This window comes from Carassius carassius, chromosome 6, assembly GCF_963082965.1.
Source record: "Carassius carassius chromosome 6, fCarCar2.1, whole genome shotgun sequence".
Taxonomy (NCBI): domain Eukaryota; kingdom Metazoa; phylum Chordata; class Actinopteri; order Cypriniformes; family Cyprinidae; genus Carassius; species Carassius carassius.
Window position 1 is genome coordinate 16,896,058 of NC_081760.1, and position 18,801 is coordinate 16,914,858.

Sequence of the window (18,801 nt, forward strand, 5' to 3'; positions counted from 1 at the left end):
TATGAGAGAGAGTTCATGTGTGATTTTTACATGTGATTTTATAAGACAAACATTTGTACATGTAGTCCTTCTTTCTGTTCATAATCATCCATGTTTGGTCTAATGTCTCCTGCAGTGATTTCTAACATATATGATCATGTTTGTAGCGTTCTCATGCCTCCCCACCACAGTCTGTCTGGGGCATTTCACACGTCTGGTGTTTCAGCTGCTATATGTTGACAGTTCACTGAAAACCTCTTGAGATATTCTGGATTCTCTGAATCCATCCGTCTGCACTCCCACTGTCCTAAATCCTTATGATCCATGCCAGCGTTGGGTAGCAACAGTCTGTGATCAGATCCGGCCTCAGCCGAGAAACTCCGTAGGATAAAGAATTTGTTTTTGACACAAGAGGAACTGATATATGACTGATATATTGAATATTATTTTGTTCAAGCAAACTGTTGATTTCAGGGATTTTCAGGATCTCAGATGTTAGAGGAACGGAACAGTATTATTTAATCCCATACAGCAAATAATCTATATTTTCAAAAATATGTTTAAATATAATGCAAAATATAAAAAAGGCCCAAAATATATTTGCTCAAATATATTTCAAAATATATTTAAGTATATTTTCTACCAATTAATCTTTTGATCATTTTATGATATTTTTGAAAATATATTTTACAAATATAAATATATATTTTATAAGCATTTAATAATATATTTTGCCCTTCATACATTTCAATCCAAGAAAATGCATTAATTTAAAGCTAATTATAGTTAACTAAAACTAAAACCATATAAAATATTTTAAAAAACCCTTAATAATAAAAATAAATGTTAACAATAAAATAAAATATAAATAAAATATGTCTATACACACACCCCCACACACACACACATATATATATATATATATATATATATATACACACACACAGAGAGACACAAATGACATAAAACAAAATTACTAAATATTTAAATAAATTTAACATGAAAACAGAAAAAAAAATATATATATATGTGTGTGTGTGTGTGTGTGTGTAATCTAGTTCAAAATATTATCAAACAACAAAATTACTAAAAACTTTAAGTAAAATTAAAATGAAAGCAGAAAATATCAAAATCCATTCAAAATATTAACAAAAACTAATAGTGTCTCAGCCACACTAAAAATAACACTGAATATGAGAAATATCCTAAGACATCTGATTTTGTAGATCCAAACAGGCCAGCAGTGTCATGACTGAACCCCTTCACTCAGATCAGTACTGATGTTCCTCTCATCACTGAGCGACTGATGAGAACAGATCCCAGATCAGCAGCCCAAGGCCATATGTTTGCCACGTAAATCAGAACCAGGTGACAGAAACTCGCAGCATTGTAGAATCAAATATCCAGAGTCGTCTGCTCCTCCCGCTCGTCTTCCTGTCTGTCTGCATCGACATGTTTACTCAGAACCTTTGCCAAACGCAGGAGCCGTCAGGATATCAGGGTTCCTGTGTGTTTATCTACGTTTGCATGTGAGTTGATGTTCTGGACTGACCTGTGAGCACCTGGCACCTTATAACTGTTCGGATCGTTTCTCAGTGCAGAAAGCCTTTTGTTTTCCAGTAAATGCATCGAAACATTGATTATGATTAGAAGACCATTTGCAGAGAATATAATAAGGGATTTTATCTTCAGTTTTTGCATTTTACATTTATTTGTTTGTTTTTGAGTTGAGATGACATTAAGTTCCATTTTGTGATGTGACATATATCCAACGTCTGATGTATAGATTATTGAAAATAAATAAATAAATTAATTAATTAATATGTAGGACAAGAGCTTGGTTTCAGTCCTTTTAGTATTATTTACATAAGTTATAGTTTTTGTTAATATTTTGAATTAGATTTAAATTATACTTTTTTGTTTTGTTCTAATTTTAGTTTATTTCAATTAAATCATAAAAATTTTATTCCCATTATGCAGTGTATTTATTTCAAGTCCTGCATATGTCAGACATGATAATTTGATTAAACATTTCTGGGTCAAAACATTGTTTACAAATTAAATATGCATAATTGTTCAAAATAAAACCTACAGCATGCATTTAGAAAATTATTGCATTTTCATTGATTGCCGAATTTACTCATTAATCCAACAAAACTGGTTTGTGTTTAAAATAAGAAAAATAAGTGTCAATGCAAACAGGAATTTGTTGTTGTTGTTTTGTTGTTTTTTTGCTGCATGCATCTCTCAAAGTGATCTGTAGTTGTAATTTTCCCTCAATATTTCCCTTTTTCCAGCTCGTCCTTTGGACGAAGTATTTCCCTCAAAATAAGAATATATTTAAACAAAATAAAGTTTCCCGAAATATATTATCCTCAGGCAGGAATTCCTCAGAATTCAAGTTGCTCTATTAATTACTGTGGAAACTCAACATGCTTTTTAAAGGTTCTCGAGAAATTCTGTGTTGTTTTTTCTGTGAAAAACATCCTAGTAACTATCCAGATGTTTCAAGCATCATGGCGGTGGGTTTTGCACAATGCAAACACTCACATTCACTGCTGAACATGTATAAATCTACTAAGAATAAGACAAAAGAGCGAAAGCTGTAAGAATGATCAGTCATCGGTCATGTGAACGTGAGCTGTAGATGCGTGAGCTCAGGCTCTCTCCTGATTACACATTACACATGCGCTCCGCTGAGGTCATGAGCTAAACTCGTTCTCAAGCTGTTTACTGTGTTGCTTTTATAAATGTGATCGTGTGAAGAGCCGCTTTCAGTCCAGGCTCTTTCCACGCGCTCGCACTGAACCAGCAAACATCAGCCAGTCCGATTTGTGTGTCTGTCTGTGAGGATTGATGGTCAAGCACGTCTGACAATAAACATGAAAACATCTGAAGGTCTGTGCTGCTGATGCTGTTGCTCTGAAACTGCAAATTATCCATAAAGTAGTTAAACTACAGTCAAAATACGCATGGAAAACATTTTCAGACGGATGCCCAGCTTATTGACAGCTTTATGTTTTTTTCATTGGTCTCATTGTTTCCAAATACCAATTTTATGAAGTGAGCACCACTGATGTTATTGTTTATGTTAATTGTTTTCGTTAATTAAGTCAGACCTAAAAATATACAAATGAAAGCTCGGTCAAGTATAAATAGTAGAAAATTAATGAGATTTTCAGGTTAGTGACATCAATTCAGAAGACATTCTAAAAGCCAGACATAAATAATATTTGGCAATGCTTTCATTCTCTGAAATAATCAGTTCACATTTCCAGAATCTGTACAGTTTTCCACAGATTTGGGATGTCTTCGATCCATTATTTTTGTAAATGCATTCAATATTAGGCCTAATCTGATCATGCTTTCATCTTGCAATTGTGAAAGCAGTGTAATATACTACTGTTTCCCTAATGTAATCAAATCTATTTTCATCTAACCTAATCCAACAAACAGTGTTGAATATTATTAATATTGTCAGCTCTGTCATGAATTGTATTGCATAAAAGCATCTGCTAAATTAGTAAATGTAAACATAATTTTTTTATTTTTTTATTTTTTTTAATAAAATAATAATCTTGTTAATTAAAACATTTATTGAAATAAAGCTGAAATAAAATATATTTAAAAAATTGAAATATTGCTTAGGAAAATAATAAATTAAATGTAAATTTAAGCACTAAAGTTAATCAATTTTATTTTTTTGTAAAAAATTTATTAATTAGAGGCCAAGCCCTGAAGAGGTGTAGCCCCTATTGCATTATTATTATTATTATTATTACTCCCAAAATGGAGTCCGTGGCAGCCAACTTCCAACCAACTTTTGAACTTTTTGGGTCTCTAGGGCCATCTCTATAGCTCCACCGCCAGTTAAAAAATTCCCTTTTCAAACAATTATATCTTTTCAACACTTTGCTCTATTAAATTTAGTTAATCTGATTACTCTCCTCATGATGAACACATTCAGCAGCTTACATGAAGACTACATTACATTGTGAAATGTACAGTTTTCTGGGGGGGGGGGGTGTTTCGCTACTCTTCCTTGAAAATTTGTCCAGAATTTTGATATTCAGCTTTGATTAAATGTTATTACAAACAACAGTCAAGCAAAATTAATCTTGGTATGCTTCATCAACACCGTGATATAAGGGTCCATGCCCAATTCGGCAACATCGCCACCTATGGAATATGAAGTAATATTTCACTATATTGAAATATTGAATATTGAAGTAAATTTCCACTACTCCTCCTACAAAGTGTGTCCAATTTTGTTGAAAATCTGATCAAATGATCTTTGAAACGAGCTCCACAGAAATGACTTGACAGATTTTTGATATTTGCTACCATTCATGAGAAATACCTCATCAAAGTATGCCATGCTTGTTTTTTTTTACTTATGCTAGCTAGCTTAGCATGCTAACCAGTTGCCATTTTATTTCTCGATTTCATTTTTCATTTTCAAGCACTAACTGTAGTAAAATCAACATAAAATAATTAATTTAGTTACATGAAATAACAAGTTAAATCTAAATTGTAAAAATAAAAATAAAAATCGAATAAAAACTACAAAAGCTAATAACACAATTAGTAAAAAAAATTTACTAAAAGCGAAAATGAAAATATAAAAATAAAAAGCTAATTTAAGAATATAAATAAAAACTAAACTAAATAACACTAAAGTAACGCTGTTTGTGATGGTGTGGATGTAGGCAGGTGTGAGCAATGGATCTGATGTCCCGTGTTGTTGCTGATGTGTGCAGGATCTGTGCGGTCATCACTCGTGTGACACTCTGGGCATGGCTGACGTGGGAACCGTCTGCACACCAGAGAGGAGCTGTGCCATCATTGAGGATGACGGGCTGCACGCAGCTTTCACAGTGGCACATGAGATTGGTAAACACACACGCACGCATGAACATCTATGTGCACTCTAATGCAAGCTGATGACATCACTTCCTGTGCGCAGGGCATCTGCTGGGTCTGTCACATGACGACTCCAAGTTCTGCGAGGAGCAATTCGGCTCCACTGAAGACAAGCGGCTAATGTCGTCCATCCTGACCTCCATCGACGCATCCAAACCCTGGAGCCGCTGCACGTCCGCCACCATCACAGACTTCTTCGATGATGGCAATGGTGAGAAACAATCATGTTTGAACATTGCTGCTCAAACTGACTGAATTTGATGTTGCTTTTTTCAAAAAGCTTATAAGGCTAATTTCAATTTGATAGGATTAGATTCAAAACTGAATCATGAAATTTCTAACAAATATTAAAAAAATAAATACAAAACTTTAAACATTTACAAGAAGATGTCTTTGAGAATGTCTAAATATAAATCCGAATCCACAACTTCCAAAATTTAAATCTAAAAACAACTAGAAAATATATAAGCCTTTATATAGGGCTCTATAGGATTCTAGAGGCTTAAACCGTGGAATTGCATAAGTTCACTAACCTGACTTCAAAAAGTGCATTATAAAGGCATTGTCTCTGTTTTAACATGAAATAATGCTATAATTGAAAAGTAATCGAAAAATATTAGACTTTTTTATGGGAAAAAATATAATTATAATAGCATAATAGTACCTTTAAATTCTCTAAAAAATAAAAAATGTAAAATTCTAACTATTATTGAACAGAAATATAGTACAATGTCTTCACCGAAAATATATATTTTATATATAAGTTACATTTCAGGTGTCCGGTGACTTCTGACCACGAACAAACAAAGTGTGACTCCCAAATGACAATACCAGACAGTTAAAAATAAAGACATCTGCACACATATATTATTGCTGTCAAATTTTATTAAGCAGCTTTTGACAATGTTTTTGATCTAAAATAGTAATAAAAAAAAAGAAATAACAGAAAGTAATACTTTTATTCATCAAGGCTGCATTAAATTTATTAAAATTGATGTTAAAGGCATTTATAATGTTACAAAATTTTCAGTTTCAAATGAATGCTGTTCTTTTCAACTTTCTATTCATCAAACAGTCCTGAAAAATAAGATTTGGGAATCACGGCCCAAAATATGAAGCAGCACGATCAGCACTGATAATAATCAGTAATGTTTTTTGAAGAATATTAGTCTGATTTCTGAAGGATCATGTGACACTGAAGACTGAAGTAATTATGCTGAAAATTCAGCTTTGATCACAGGAATAAATTTGATTTGAAAATACATTAACAAAGAAAACAACTAATTTGAATTGTAAAAATATTTCACTTTTTTTACTATATTTTGATCAAATAAATGCTGTCTTGGTCAGCAGAAGAGACTTATTTCAAAAAAAAAAAAAAAGGAAAATCAACATTTTGCACACGATTTGTCCATAATCATCCTGACATATTGCTCTTGTGGTTTGTGTGTGTAGCTGAGTGTCTGTTGGACACTCCTCGTCTGCCTCTCCTGGGTCCAGAGGAGTTGCCAGGTCAAAGTTATGATGCGGTTCAGCAATGCCATTTGGCCTTCGGGCCGGAGTACACTGTTTGTCCCGGGATGGATGTGTGCACTCGTCTGTGGTGTGCCATCATCAGGAAGGGACAGATGGTGTGTCTGACCAAGAAACTGCCAGCTGTGGAAGGAACACCGTGTGGGAAGGGACGGATCTGTCTTCAGGGGAAATGTATGGACAAAACCCGAAAGAGACACTACTCGGTAAGAGCAGAGATTAAGATTGATGTGGAATTAACAAATGTCTTCATAATCTTTCACCTTAATGCCTTTTACATTTCTATTTCTTTTCGATGTCATGGGTTCCGCATATTTATCATCTTTTGAAAAATCAAGTCTCACAATATAGATTGTTGAATAACCTTTTTCACTTTGAATCAGGTCACATTATGTTAGTAAAACAGACTGCAAATTGCATTTCATGTTTACTAGTTGAAATGCTGTTTTACATTGATCAGTGTTGATTTTGAGCTGGTCCAGTGTTGTTTTAGTATTGATTATATACTATTGTAGTTTTTATTAATAACTCAAATTAGCTTTTATTTTTATGTAATACGTTTAATATTTTTGTAAAAAAAAATGTCATTTTGTTGTGTGCTTACTGCCTTTGTCATTTTTATCACTTTTTAATATTTATAAATAGTTTTTATTTATTTTTATTTCAGTTTTAGTTTTGTATCTATTCTTAAATACAAAATATTATATATACGTAATATCTGGAATCAATTAATATTTTGCCAATATTTTATAATCAGGTCTTATTTTCATTTTAGTTAGAGTTTTTATGTACTTTGGCATTTTTTTTATTTAGATTTTGTATTTTAAAAAATATTTCCAAAAAGTTTTCATTTTAAAACAATTTTTTTACTTTATATTTATTTCTGTTAGTTGCTAAGGAAACATTTCTAATAATTAACCCTTAAAGACCTAGAACATATTTGGGGCGCATGACACACCTGCACTTTTCTTTGTTTTTCAGACCTATTCTAGCAGTCAGAATCAAGTGCCATATATCATTATAAACAGGAGAACTTAAACTTTAAGTTTAACTAATCTTAAGTCCCAATTTTCTTTTCGTTTTCTCTAAGAATGAATGAAATTTCAGAATTTTAAGAAAAACCAAGCAACAATTGGGTGTTTTTTACTGTGTACTCAAACAGAAAACTCCTAAAGTTTGGATATTTTTCTTTTGAAAGTTGTATCTGTTACATTCCCCAAGCAAGTTATTACCATATTGTTATCAGAACTTTTAAGTGAAAAACAGGCCTATTTGGTTTATTAACTATAGAGATGTGTCCAAAAACATTTAAGGAGTAAAGAAAATGGAAAGAGTGTTATATAAAAACAAAACATTTATTTTGTCTTCAGAAAAATATATTTTCAATCTGAGTATGAACAATAAACACAAAATGTGCAGCATGTAGTAAAAACAATTGCACAAATTGTCTTATGCACCAATACAAACAGTGCAAATGATTCACAAACTACACATAAAATAAGTGAGAAGTATTCAGAGTGCAATAGAAAAAAATGTGCAAACTATTTTATGAACTATATAAGAATTATTTACTTAATATAAATAATATACATAATATAAATGATCAATACGCTGGGTGTAATCTGCATCAGAATCGATTTTACCGGGACATCGACTAGCGATGCGAAGACATAAATTCCAGTGTTTTATCAGATATGTACCACTGTTTCATCCTTTTTGGTTTGTTTTATGTCAAAGTACTCTGTCGTGTGTTTTTCTGTGCTTTTTCTGTGCAGTTTTCTCATTAAAATGTGTTATTTTGTGTTTGTTTTCATGAACGCACGAAAGAATTTACTTTCATTTTGCGTTCAAAGAAATATGTTAAATAGTAGTTCAAAAGACCAAAACCTATGTTTATTGGTTGAATATGGGACAATTTGAACCAATCTGTGCAGGGGGTTGGGACTAGGCATCAACAATCATTTCTGTTTGGCTCAGAGGAACAAAATGCATTGGTTTCTTCTGACGAATCAATGTTGTAAAAATGTCATGATGTAATCACGTACAATACGGCGCCCCTGAATATCCAAAACGCAGATTTTACGCAACTTCTTAAAGCATTCAGATAGGATTAGCGGTTCAAACGTTATTAAACATTTAAGAAAGGCTGTTATTTTTAGCCGCGGCAGCTGTCTCAGTCTTTGAGGGTTAAGCTAAATTTATTAATATACTGTACATACACACACACACAGACACACACACTCAGGGCAACAACTTACTGCATGATGGAGCCTAGAGAATATCCCTTAAATTCAAGATATGTGGCAAAATGCCCCTGCTTGAAATGTTGTCTCATGTTTACATCACAGAAAGTGCAATATCGCACGAGTGCAAATGTGATACTCATCTTATACAACAGTTAATTGAGAAGTTAATATTTTGTTATTTTACACACAATGTTGTCTGTTTTGCTCAATTTTGCCAATCAAAATAAAAAGACAAATCAGAACTGTTCATCCCCGAGCAACCCACAGCGGCATTTCATTTCTTAAGCTACGTTTTGAACGAATTGGGTGAACCATTTGGAACGTTGAACCATTGGCCATAGTCGTGTTGGGTTTGAAGTGGCGCAGCACAGACCGATCATTGCATGACATGTACATGACAAGTACCACGAGAGCAATTCAAAAGCACAAGTAGCCATATGCTCTCTGAAGCTCCTGCGGTTCTTTGATGTCACACACAGTCAGTTTAATGGTGATGATCTGCTTCAAGTCGAACAAGCCCTTTAAGGCCCCGATATACTTCAAACGAAATCGAAGAACGAACTGAAATGATGTCATTTGGAAAACAGGCCGAAATAAAGTTCGTTTTGAGCTGAGCAAAGCAAACTTTCTGGGGGAGTTTGTTTCGGCTCCTAAACACCTTTGAGTTTCTATTGGTCAGTGGCGGTTACGCAATCGGTGGGTGTGTTCTGAAACTTTTTTCTTCTTTTTATTTTTGGTCCGTTTCTCATTCAACGGAGGTCAGGCAAGGGAAACAATATAAAGATACAATAATAAACCTTTGTTTTTATCAAAAGTAAATCATGACACCACATAAAATATAAAAAGGTGTAACAATTTATCCAGTTTAATATAATAAATGAACACTAATAAAATAAATTAACAAACTGACTCCAATATTTTTTCCACATCATGCTAAAGTTTTACAGACTATGAGCCATTCACACTTCCCATAATGGACTGATTATGGTTCTTTTGTGTTGCAAACATGATACTTGACTCTGAACTGCTGTTAAACATTATTCTTTTGTCTATAATATTCTGACCATTGGTGCCCGTCTCACACCTAGATTTCCTACACTTCATCATTTCATCATTGTTGTGTTGTGGGGATACGCACGAGCGTCGTGAGTCATGTTTACATTAATCTACACCCCGCCTCCAGCAGCGCGGGGGTGTCGGAATGTTACCGTCGCTCAGCCTTTTCGAACTTCTTTTTGCCCCCAAACGAAGAACGAAAACAAACTTCATTAGAAGTATACCGGAGCCTTAATGATTCAATTAACCATTCATAAAGAACCATTTACTTCACTCCTGAATGAATTAGCCATTTGAACGAATAAAACGAATGAATAAATTACTCAATGACTTAATCATTAAGACATTTACCACCACCTACTTGCAGTTTTAGTTTATTATTAAGAGTATCATTTCATTAAAGAAATAATTTAATATTTTCATAGTAATAATAATAAAAATAAGAAAATAAATTATTAAAGTTATAGTTCACCCAACCAAAAATCACAATTTTGTCATCATTTACTCACATGGTTAGAGTATATGTAATAAATTTTATCAAACAAAAGAGTCATTGTAGTCATCATAGTAATCATAGTAATCATAGTCATCCCGCTCATCAGTTAAACTTCATTACGTATTTATCCAACCTAGTCTTTCTGAGGAAGCTAGTTGACCAAGGACATTAGAGATGTTTTTCATGTTGAGCCTTTAACAACTTGCTCTCATTTGTCCATTTGAATGGCACCCATTTTCTTACCGCATCTGGTTTGCAGTGTTTCTCTGAGCTTCGCCGAATTGATCTTTCTCACCGCTGTCTCCTTCACATAAAAAACATAAAATATGTGGTTCAAATGAGTTCTGCGGTCCGTTTCTGCAGTGCTCCACAATGTTCTCCAGTGAAGAGCTTCTCAGCGGGTCTTCTACGTCTCTCATCATTTGCTCCAACTCTCCTGCACTTCTTCAATCACATCCATAAACCTCTCTCTCTGCTGCTTTCTCTCTCACTTCATCATATTGATTCCTCTTCAGCATTTCAATACGTTCACCTTCAGAATAACATCTACATAGTGTTCACTAGTGCCCTGGGTCTGTAAGATTTTTTAATTATTTAAAAGTCTCTTCTCCTCACCAAGGCTGCATTTATTTGATCAAAACTGCATTAAAAATGTTGAAATATTATTACAATTTCAAATAAGTTTTCTATATGCATATATTTCAAAATGTAATTTATTTCTGTGATCAAAGCTGAAAATAAATAGAAATCGTTTTAACATTATAAATGGCTTTATTGTCACTTTGCGTCAAAAAATTATTGTTTATGGAAACATTAGGGGAATATTCAGTTTTATTGCAAGCATTATGGGAATGTAACTAATTTAACATTTATGAAAAAACATTCCATGAAGGACATATAAATAATGTATTTTATGTTAACATTTGGAGGACATTATTAAAGACCAGATAACTTTGAATGAACATTCTATTAACATTACATAACTTTGAGAGAATCTTTCCAAAATGTTCCCTGTCAGCAGCTCAAACCGTCAGACATGTGAACCTAAAGCAGAGCACTTCTCTTAACAATATTGTCCTCCTGTGTCTAACTGTTCTGACCAAACTAGATTGGTATCAAACACATTTAACTGCAGGAATTTCCCATCCTCTCGTCTAGCAGGGTATTTTAATCGGCATCTCCGAGGTCATTAAGTATTTTAAAGACTTTTTTTAGTCCCAATGAAGAATGTTCCTCTTGTTTGAGCCCTCTACATGCATACACACCCTTCCTCTCTATGAATGTCCAGCGTTCAGGTCTCAAACTCATTTTGGCTCTGAGCTTGTTTATTGCGGGCCAGTGAATGATGTACACACGTCTTCACATAAAACACGTGATTTTTTTCAACGGTTTAGCCCATTCATGTCAGTGAATTCCTCAGACATGATTCAGTGTGTTTTCAGTCTGCTCTTCTGATCTTATCTTCTGATTAATTTCCTCTGATAATCTTTCTGATAATCTCTGTCATGTCACAGACATCGAATCATGGCAGCTGGAGCTCCTGGGGCCCATGGGGTTCCTGTTCTCGTACGTGTGGTGGCGGGGTCCAGTTTGCACATCGTCTCTGTAATAACCCTCCACCCCGAAACAACGGCCGCTTCTGCACCGGGAAGAGAGCCGTCTACCGGTCTTGCAATGTCACGCCGTGCCCTTCAGCCAGTGAGTGCTTTTACTTAACAGTGCTTTTATCATTAAAGCGGTCATATGATGTGATTTAAAATTGTATTTTCTCTTTGGAGTGTTACAAGCTCTTGGTGCATAAAGAAGATCTGTGAAGTTGCAAAGACTGAAGTCTCAAATACAAAGAGATATTCTTTTCAAAGTTAAGACTCTGCCACAACCCTTGAAACGGCTCATTCAAACACACACCCACATCTCTACATCACTATGTGGAAATATTTGCGTAATGCCGCCGCAGTGTTCCCACAAAGAAAGAAGGTATGGTTTCAGTAACCACAGTTAGGGTTGAAGCAGCCGTGTTAGGGAGATGCTCTGTGTATCTATGCGAAAGCAAAAGCACTTTATTTGGCCTTCCGAAAGTAGATGCATTTAGGAATCTTTAAGACTAGTTACAACAGAACAGCAACACATTTTATGGATGACGATTTCGTGAACCTAGGAGAGGAGGTAATTCTGACTTTTCTATAGCCCCTTTCACACTGCCATTCCGGCAAATTCGCGGGAAAAGTGTTCCGGCAATTGTTTCCGGGTCGCTAGATTTTGCACTTTCACACTGCCAGTGATTACCCGGGATATGTGAGTGCTTTCACACACAACCTGTAAAGATCCCGTAACGACATGTGACATCAGGGCGTGACGTGTAATGTACAAGTCGAAAACATTAGGCACGTTATACATTCACTGAAGCAAAGCGAACGATCCCGCCGTCAGTGCGGAAAGTGAGGAACAAACTGATCTCTGCTTCATTACAGTTTGCACATATTTTTTTGTCACGAACGTTGATCTTCCTTCAGAACAGCCGGTAAAAGAGTCATCACTTCGACACGGCATTAGATCTGGCTTTTGTTCACACAGCGCTCGTCCCGGGTTGAACCCGGCAATGTTACTAGGTCCCCGATCTGGGTTAAATGCCGGAATCAATCCCGGGACGTGTTTGCTTTCACACAGAAGGCGACCCGGCAATGTTCCGGCAATTTGCCGGGTCCGACGTGCAGTGTGAAAGGGGCTTATGACAATCTGGTGCTTCTGAATCGGCTACTGTAAGTATGTTTTATTATTAGTTTAAGTATTTGCTATTGACTGTTCAAATGCTGAGTTTTGTGCGCCGTGCGTCTGTGTGTGTGTGTGTGTGTGTGTGTGCGCGTGCATGTGTGAGATAGAGAGAGAGAGACGGTCACACAGTGGAGTCAGCCGTCCATGACTTATCAAATGACCCCTTTAATGAAAATGGAAAATATTCAAATAAAAGCTGATTCATTATATAAAAAATTATATAACTGTATATAAATAATACTGAAATAACTCTGACTTAAGCTCAGTATTAATGACAGTAGTGCCATTTAATTAAGAAATACATTTTACATAATAATAATAGTAATAGTAATCATAGCAAGAACAACAACAAAAAAATCTATAATAACTCTTGTGCAATAATTACAATTAATTCCCTGCTGAAACTTCCCTTAAGCTGGTTTACTGGTCTTACCGGGTCCATTTTAGTTTTTAAGCTAACGATTTAAACATATTTTATGTCAGCTACACAAAAGACTTAATATTTTTATTAAATACTATATTTACAGCAATAGTATGCATTAGCTCAGTCTGTGTTTGCTTATGCATGGGTATTCCAGATTGAGTGTTTCATGTTTAAAAATTAAGAGATGCAGGTCAGGGGAATAAAAAAAAAAGGTTAAAAGTTCAACTGTGTGTGTTTTATTCCACTTCATGTGCGAGACGAGCAGTGGATTGCAATAGCACATTCTGTGTGAATGGCCTCTTATGAAGTTCATCTTTAGTTCAAAGCTTTAGATAGTAAGGGATTTACAGTAAACAGATTTCATTGTTTTCACAACATATCCTACAAGCCCTTCATATATTTGTATATATTTGCTCATATTTTCTTGTGTCTTTGTTAGATAAGAGTTTTCGTCAGGAACAGTGTGAGGTGCGTAACGGCCCTCAGACGGATCCTAAAGGAGTGAAGACCTTTGTGGAATGGGTTCCAAAATTTGCCGGTGTGCTTCCCAATGACATGTGCAAACTCACCTGCAGGGCCAAAGGGACAGGATACTATGTAGTGTTCTCACAACGGGTGAGTAAGTCATAGACAACAGAAGCTTCATTTCTGAGCACTTACACAAGGACTGCGAGGGTACCATTTTTGTTTACTGGAATGATTTCCATTTTTGTACATGATATTATGGTTATTCCATACGATTTTTTAAAGTGATAGGTTTCACATGGGACTTCAAACCCAGCTAACAGGGAGCGTTCACAGATCTTCTGTGTCAGCCGTGCCACAAGGATGTGCTGTTTTCTTTCAAATCAATGCATAAATACATGTAGAAACAGCATATTCTTGTTGATTTGTAAATATATTAAAGTATTTGAAAAAGGCTTTTTACTTGTAGTAATAAATGATTACCAAACAGTAGGTTATGTTTAGTTTGTGTGGTTTTCCTGCAGGTGGTTGATGGGACGGAATGCCGTCCATACAGCAGTTCGGTGTGTGTGAAGGGGAAGTGTGTTCGCACCGGCTGCGACAGTATCATCGGCTCTAAACTCCAGTATGACAAGTGTGGCATCTGCGGTGGCGATGGCAACAGCTGTATCAAAGTGGCTGGAAACTTCACCAAGAAGAGGTTAGAAAACACAAATGGGCCCACTTCTGTTGTTTTTAACCAAATCCTAACAAAGAGTTCATCGTCAAGAGGGAGATTTTTGGATGTTTGGTCAGGTTTATATCACTTCTGGGAACAAATATCTTCTAAGTTGTTTATAAACACACACACTCAGACACAAGTGAAATTCTGACACTCTCTGTTTGTGTTTCTGAGCTTGAAATATGCAAAACTGAATGTTTAAAAAGGGTCATGAATTGGCTTTTTAAAATTATTTTATACTGTTGTCTGAGGTCCTCTTATGACATTCGCATGGTTTTTACATTCAAAAAGATCTAAATCAATAAGTAATAGGCTGTTTTCTACCCTGGTTTTGAGGCTGGCTTGAGAAACGCTCGGTTTTTATTGGCGTGCCACATTGAAGACTTGGAAGTTAACGCCCACTGCTATGATTGGATAATAGTTTTACATGGTAAACTTTCTGTGTGTCTGTTTGGCAAGCTTTGTCCTTCATAGTTAGAGCCTTCTGTGACTCTGGTTAGACACGTACACATAATCAGGACATATCAAAGCAATCTCTAACAAAGCAATAGTGACACATAGTTCAAATATTTTTTACTCATATAAGTGTGCTGCGCCATTCCTGTCGGATCCAATATAGATGGCACAGCATTGATTTTTAATGTCATTCTCTCTGCAAATTCAGCGTTGGCCTGTGTCTTGTTTACAAAGGAATCTGCGGTGAAATTCCTAATATTCATATGACTGAGTCAATAAAATAATTTATTTCTGTTAAAAGGATGTTTTCAGTTCTGAAACTTATAGTATATTCTTTTAGTACGATGATCTCTTAAATATCAAAAGCTGCAGTTAAAGTTGATTTCTCAATTCATGACCGCTTTAATGTGATTTACAGAAGTAGGAAATGTTCCTTGTATGACATCCTTTTCCCCTGGGAGAACATTGAAAGAAAACAAATGAAAAGCTTGTACAGCTCAATTGTTTCTTCAGTTGTTCTGAGAAAATGTTACTTTCGTATCTGAAAAACCAAAACCGGAAGTGGCGTAACGGAAAGGTCAGTTTAAACAATAGGAAAAATAATGGATCGCATTATACTGTCACACAGTATTCAAATCTGGAACAAATTAGCTTTTTTTTTGATTAATGCAAATATTTGTGTGTGTGTGTGTTCTGCTGTGTGATAGGATATGTTTATTATGCATAATAATGAACTGCCAGAGATCCCGGTGCATGTGGAAAACTGCAGAATTGACTCTTTGAAATCGTTTGGAGGGTTTATCATTTTATCATTTATATCAAGTTTATCATTTATGTATCATGTCAAAAACCCAACCCTGCTATATATACAGTATGTGTAATTAAACCTAAATTAATTGTTCACTCTAACTAGACTACTATGATTTTTTAAAATAGGAACCAAAGTGTGATTTGCTATTAGTCAGTGTATTTTGTACCTTATTATGAATAAAAAACATCTGTGTGGAGTTTGCATGTTCTCTCTGTGTTGACCTTTTGTTATCATTATTATTATTGTGAAGTAAAAGGAATGAATATCAATTCTTTTTTTTGCGCGGACACAAAGACCTCTTAGTAAAGTTATTCGTAGTCAAGTTCGTGGTCACCAGTATCAATAGCACGGATAAACTTTATTATTAGAAATAATGCTGCTTTCTTGGTAGCATAGCTTGGCCACATAGTAGGCTCGTAATTGTATGGCTGTAATAATTGGCTCAAAATCAAATGCCTGTGGTCCATTATACAAGTATAAAAAAACATTTACAATTTCCTCAGCATCCGAACTGTCATTGCATCCAATGTTTTCCTATTGTTTAAAATGATCGTACTCCCTCCCATTACATCACTTCCGGTTTTGGCATTTTTCAGATGCGAAAGTAAAAAATAAAATCACAGAAACGACTCCAGAAGCCTCAAGTAGTGCATTTATAAGTATATTTTAAACAACATCTAGTTCCTACATTATTTTTCTATACATTGACTCACTGGGTCTCTAACCTGAATATGAATTTTAAAAGATTTAAAATGTTAAAAGAAAAGTAATTTCTAAGAAACTATGAACATTAAGAAAGTTGTTGCTTAAAATATATCTGCCAATGTAGTCAGAAAAATAAACTAAATTCAAAAGGAAAACAAGATTTTTATTTTATTTTTATTGGAAAACGAGGCTTACTATCCAAAGTCATTTTGCTTATCAAGTAAATGTATCCTGATTTAAGAATGTTTAGATATTTGTACTGGGAAAAAAATTAAGACAAAAAGATTAATGAGGTAAACTGATGCTATCTATGTTCTCCAGTAAGGGATACACAGATGTGGTGAAGGTTCCTGAGGGTTCAACACACCTGAAGGTTCGACAATACAAAGCCAAAGGCCAGTCACGCTACACAGCATATCTGGCGCTGCGGCGGCCTGGAGGTGAATACCTGCTGAACGGGAAGTTCATGATCTCCACGTCTGAGACCATCATCCCCCTCAACGGCTCTGTTCTCAACTACACTGGCTGGAGTCAGCAGGACGAGGCCCTTCACAGCATGGGCCCCGGGGCCCTTCAGGAGAGCCTTGTGGTGCAGATTCTGGCCACGGATTCTAAGAAACCATTAGAAATCCACTACAGCTTCTTCATGCCACGCAAAATGCCACTTCCACCGAGAACGGTCGTTGCAACTTCAGGAACCGCCGCAGAATTATTAGCAGCAGAGATCATGACGTTTACTACTGAGGTTCCTGCGACGATGGAGCCTCCGACACCGACCACACCTGTGGGGCCACGCTGGGTAATGGGATCATGGATGACGTGCTCCAGAACTTGCGATACGGGTTGGCAGAGTCGCACAGTTCAGTGCAAGGACCCTCAAGGGAAGCTGTCCAAGAGCTGCCCGATTAGCACACGGCCGTCAGCCTTCAAACAGTGCCTGATTAAAAAGTGTTGAGGACCCCTCAATCAGACAAACTTCCTGACTGAGCTTTATGGAGCACTTAGACTGAACCATTGCAGTTGCGTTTGTATGAATGCTGTTCCAATCACTGTGGAACTCTGCTAGTGTTTGCAAACATGTTGCATCGTGACTCAGACAAGGAGCTTTGACTCCAGCCTCGATCTCGGTGATGTTCAGCCACATCCCTGATCCAAACGATACACGTCTTGACTTCACAGTGGCAGTGATTTAAACCATTGCTGCATTGTTTGATGTTAAGGTGCGTTCACATCTTCTATCATTGATAAAATGGAACGTTCTCTTAATGTTCATGTAACCAAGAAAAGTGTTTTTAAAACATATAAAAAAACTGATGTTCAAAAAACATTCAAAAATAACATTTGTATAACTTTTTGGGAATGTTACCATAACGTTCTGTATCAATATCATGTCCAAAAAACTAAAAGTGTTGAGGATCCCTCAATCAGACAAACTTCCTGAAAGATCTTTGTGGAGCACATAGACTAAACCTTGCGTTTATATAAATGCTGTTCCGATCACGGTGGAATTCTGCTAGTGCTCACAATTGTGTTGCATTGTGACTCAGACAGAGAGCTAGCTATGGCTCTAGCTTTAGAATGTGGCCACAATAACCCAAGCTCATTTAAAAAAACACCCCCTTACTCCAAATGACACACCCTTTGAGTTCACACTGGCAGTGATGTTAAGATGCATTCACATTGATAAAATGCAACATTCCCTTAACATTCACATAACCTTGAAAATCAGTTTCCTTGTAACCTTGTATCAGTTTTTTGTCCAGAAAACAAAGAGTGTTGAGGACCCCTCAGTCAGATGAGCTTCCTGAGTGAGCTTCGTGGAGCGCATAGACTGAACCTTTGCCGTTGCATTTGTATTAATGCTGTTCCAATCACTGTGGGATTCTGCTAGTGTTCACAATCGTGTTGCATTATGACTCGGACAAGGAGACTCCAGCCTCGAATATGGCAAAACCAATTCATCCACCTTTGTATCAATATCATGTACAAAAAAGTAAAAAGTGTTGAGGACCCCTCAATCAGATGAACTTTCTGAATCCTGCTAGTGTTCACAATCATGTCACCTTGTGGCTTGGAAAAGGAGCTTTGGTTATAAGCTCATTTTCAGGTTTGTAGCTGATGTTTATGTGTTTTTTCTTCTGTGCTCTGTTTATTTTCGTCTGAGTCTTAAACTCCCACAATGAACTGATCTTTGTTTCTTTGTTACAGAAAAAC

General features: G+C 35.7%; 1 protein-coding gene across 1 annotated transcript in view; it reads left to right on the plus strand.

Moving 5' to 3' along the window:
- LOC132142419 (A disintegrin and metalloproteinase with thrombospondin motifs 5-like) overlaps nucleotides 1-18,303 on the plus strand; it is a 29,135-nt gene extending 10,832 nt beyond the window's left edge. The window contains exons 2-8 of the mRNA XM_059552271.1: nucleotides 4,740-4,872; nucleotides 4,946-5,113; nucleotides 6,358-6,641; nucleotides 11,748-11,931; nucleotides 13,869-14,044; nucleotides 14,419-14,594; nucleotides 16,909-18,303. Of these exons, the coding sequence (XP_059408254.1) occupies nucleotides 4,740-4,872; nucleotides 4,946-5,113; nucleotides 6,358-6,641; nucleotides 11,748-11,931; nucleotides 13,869-14,044; nucleotides 14,419-14,594; nucleotides 16,909-17,542 (1,755 nt within the window). The 3' untranslated portion in view covers nucleotides 17,543-18,303. The remainder of the gene's footprint in view (nucleotides 1-4,739; nucleotides 4,873-4,945; nucleotides 5,114-6,357; nucleotides 6,642-11,747; nucleotides 11,932-13,868; nucleotides 14,045-14,418; nucleotides 14,595-16,908) is intronic.
- The last annotated feature ends 498 nt before the right edge of the window (nucleotides 18,304-18,801 follow it).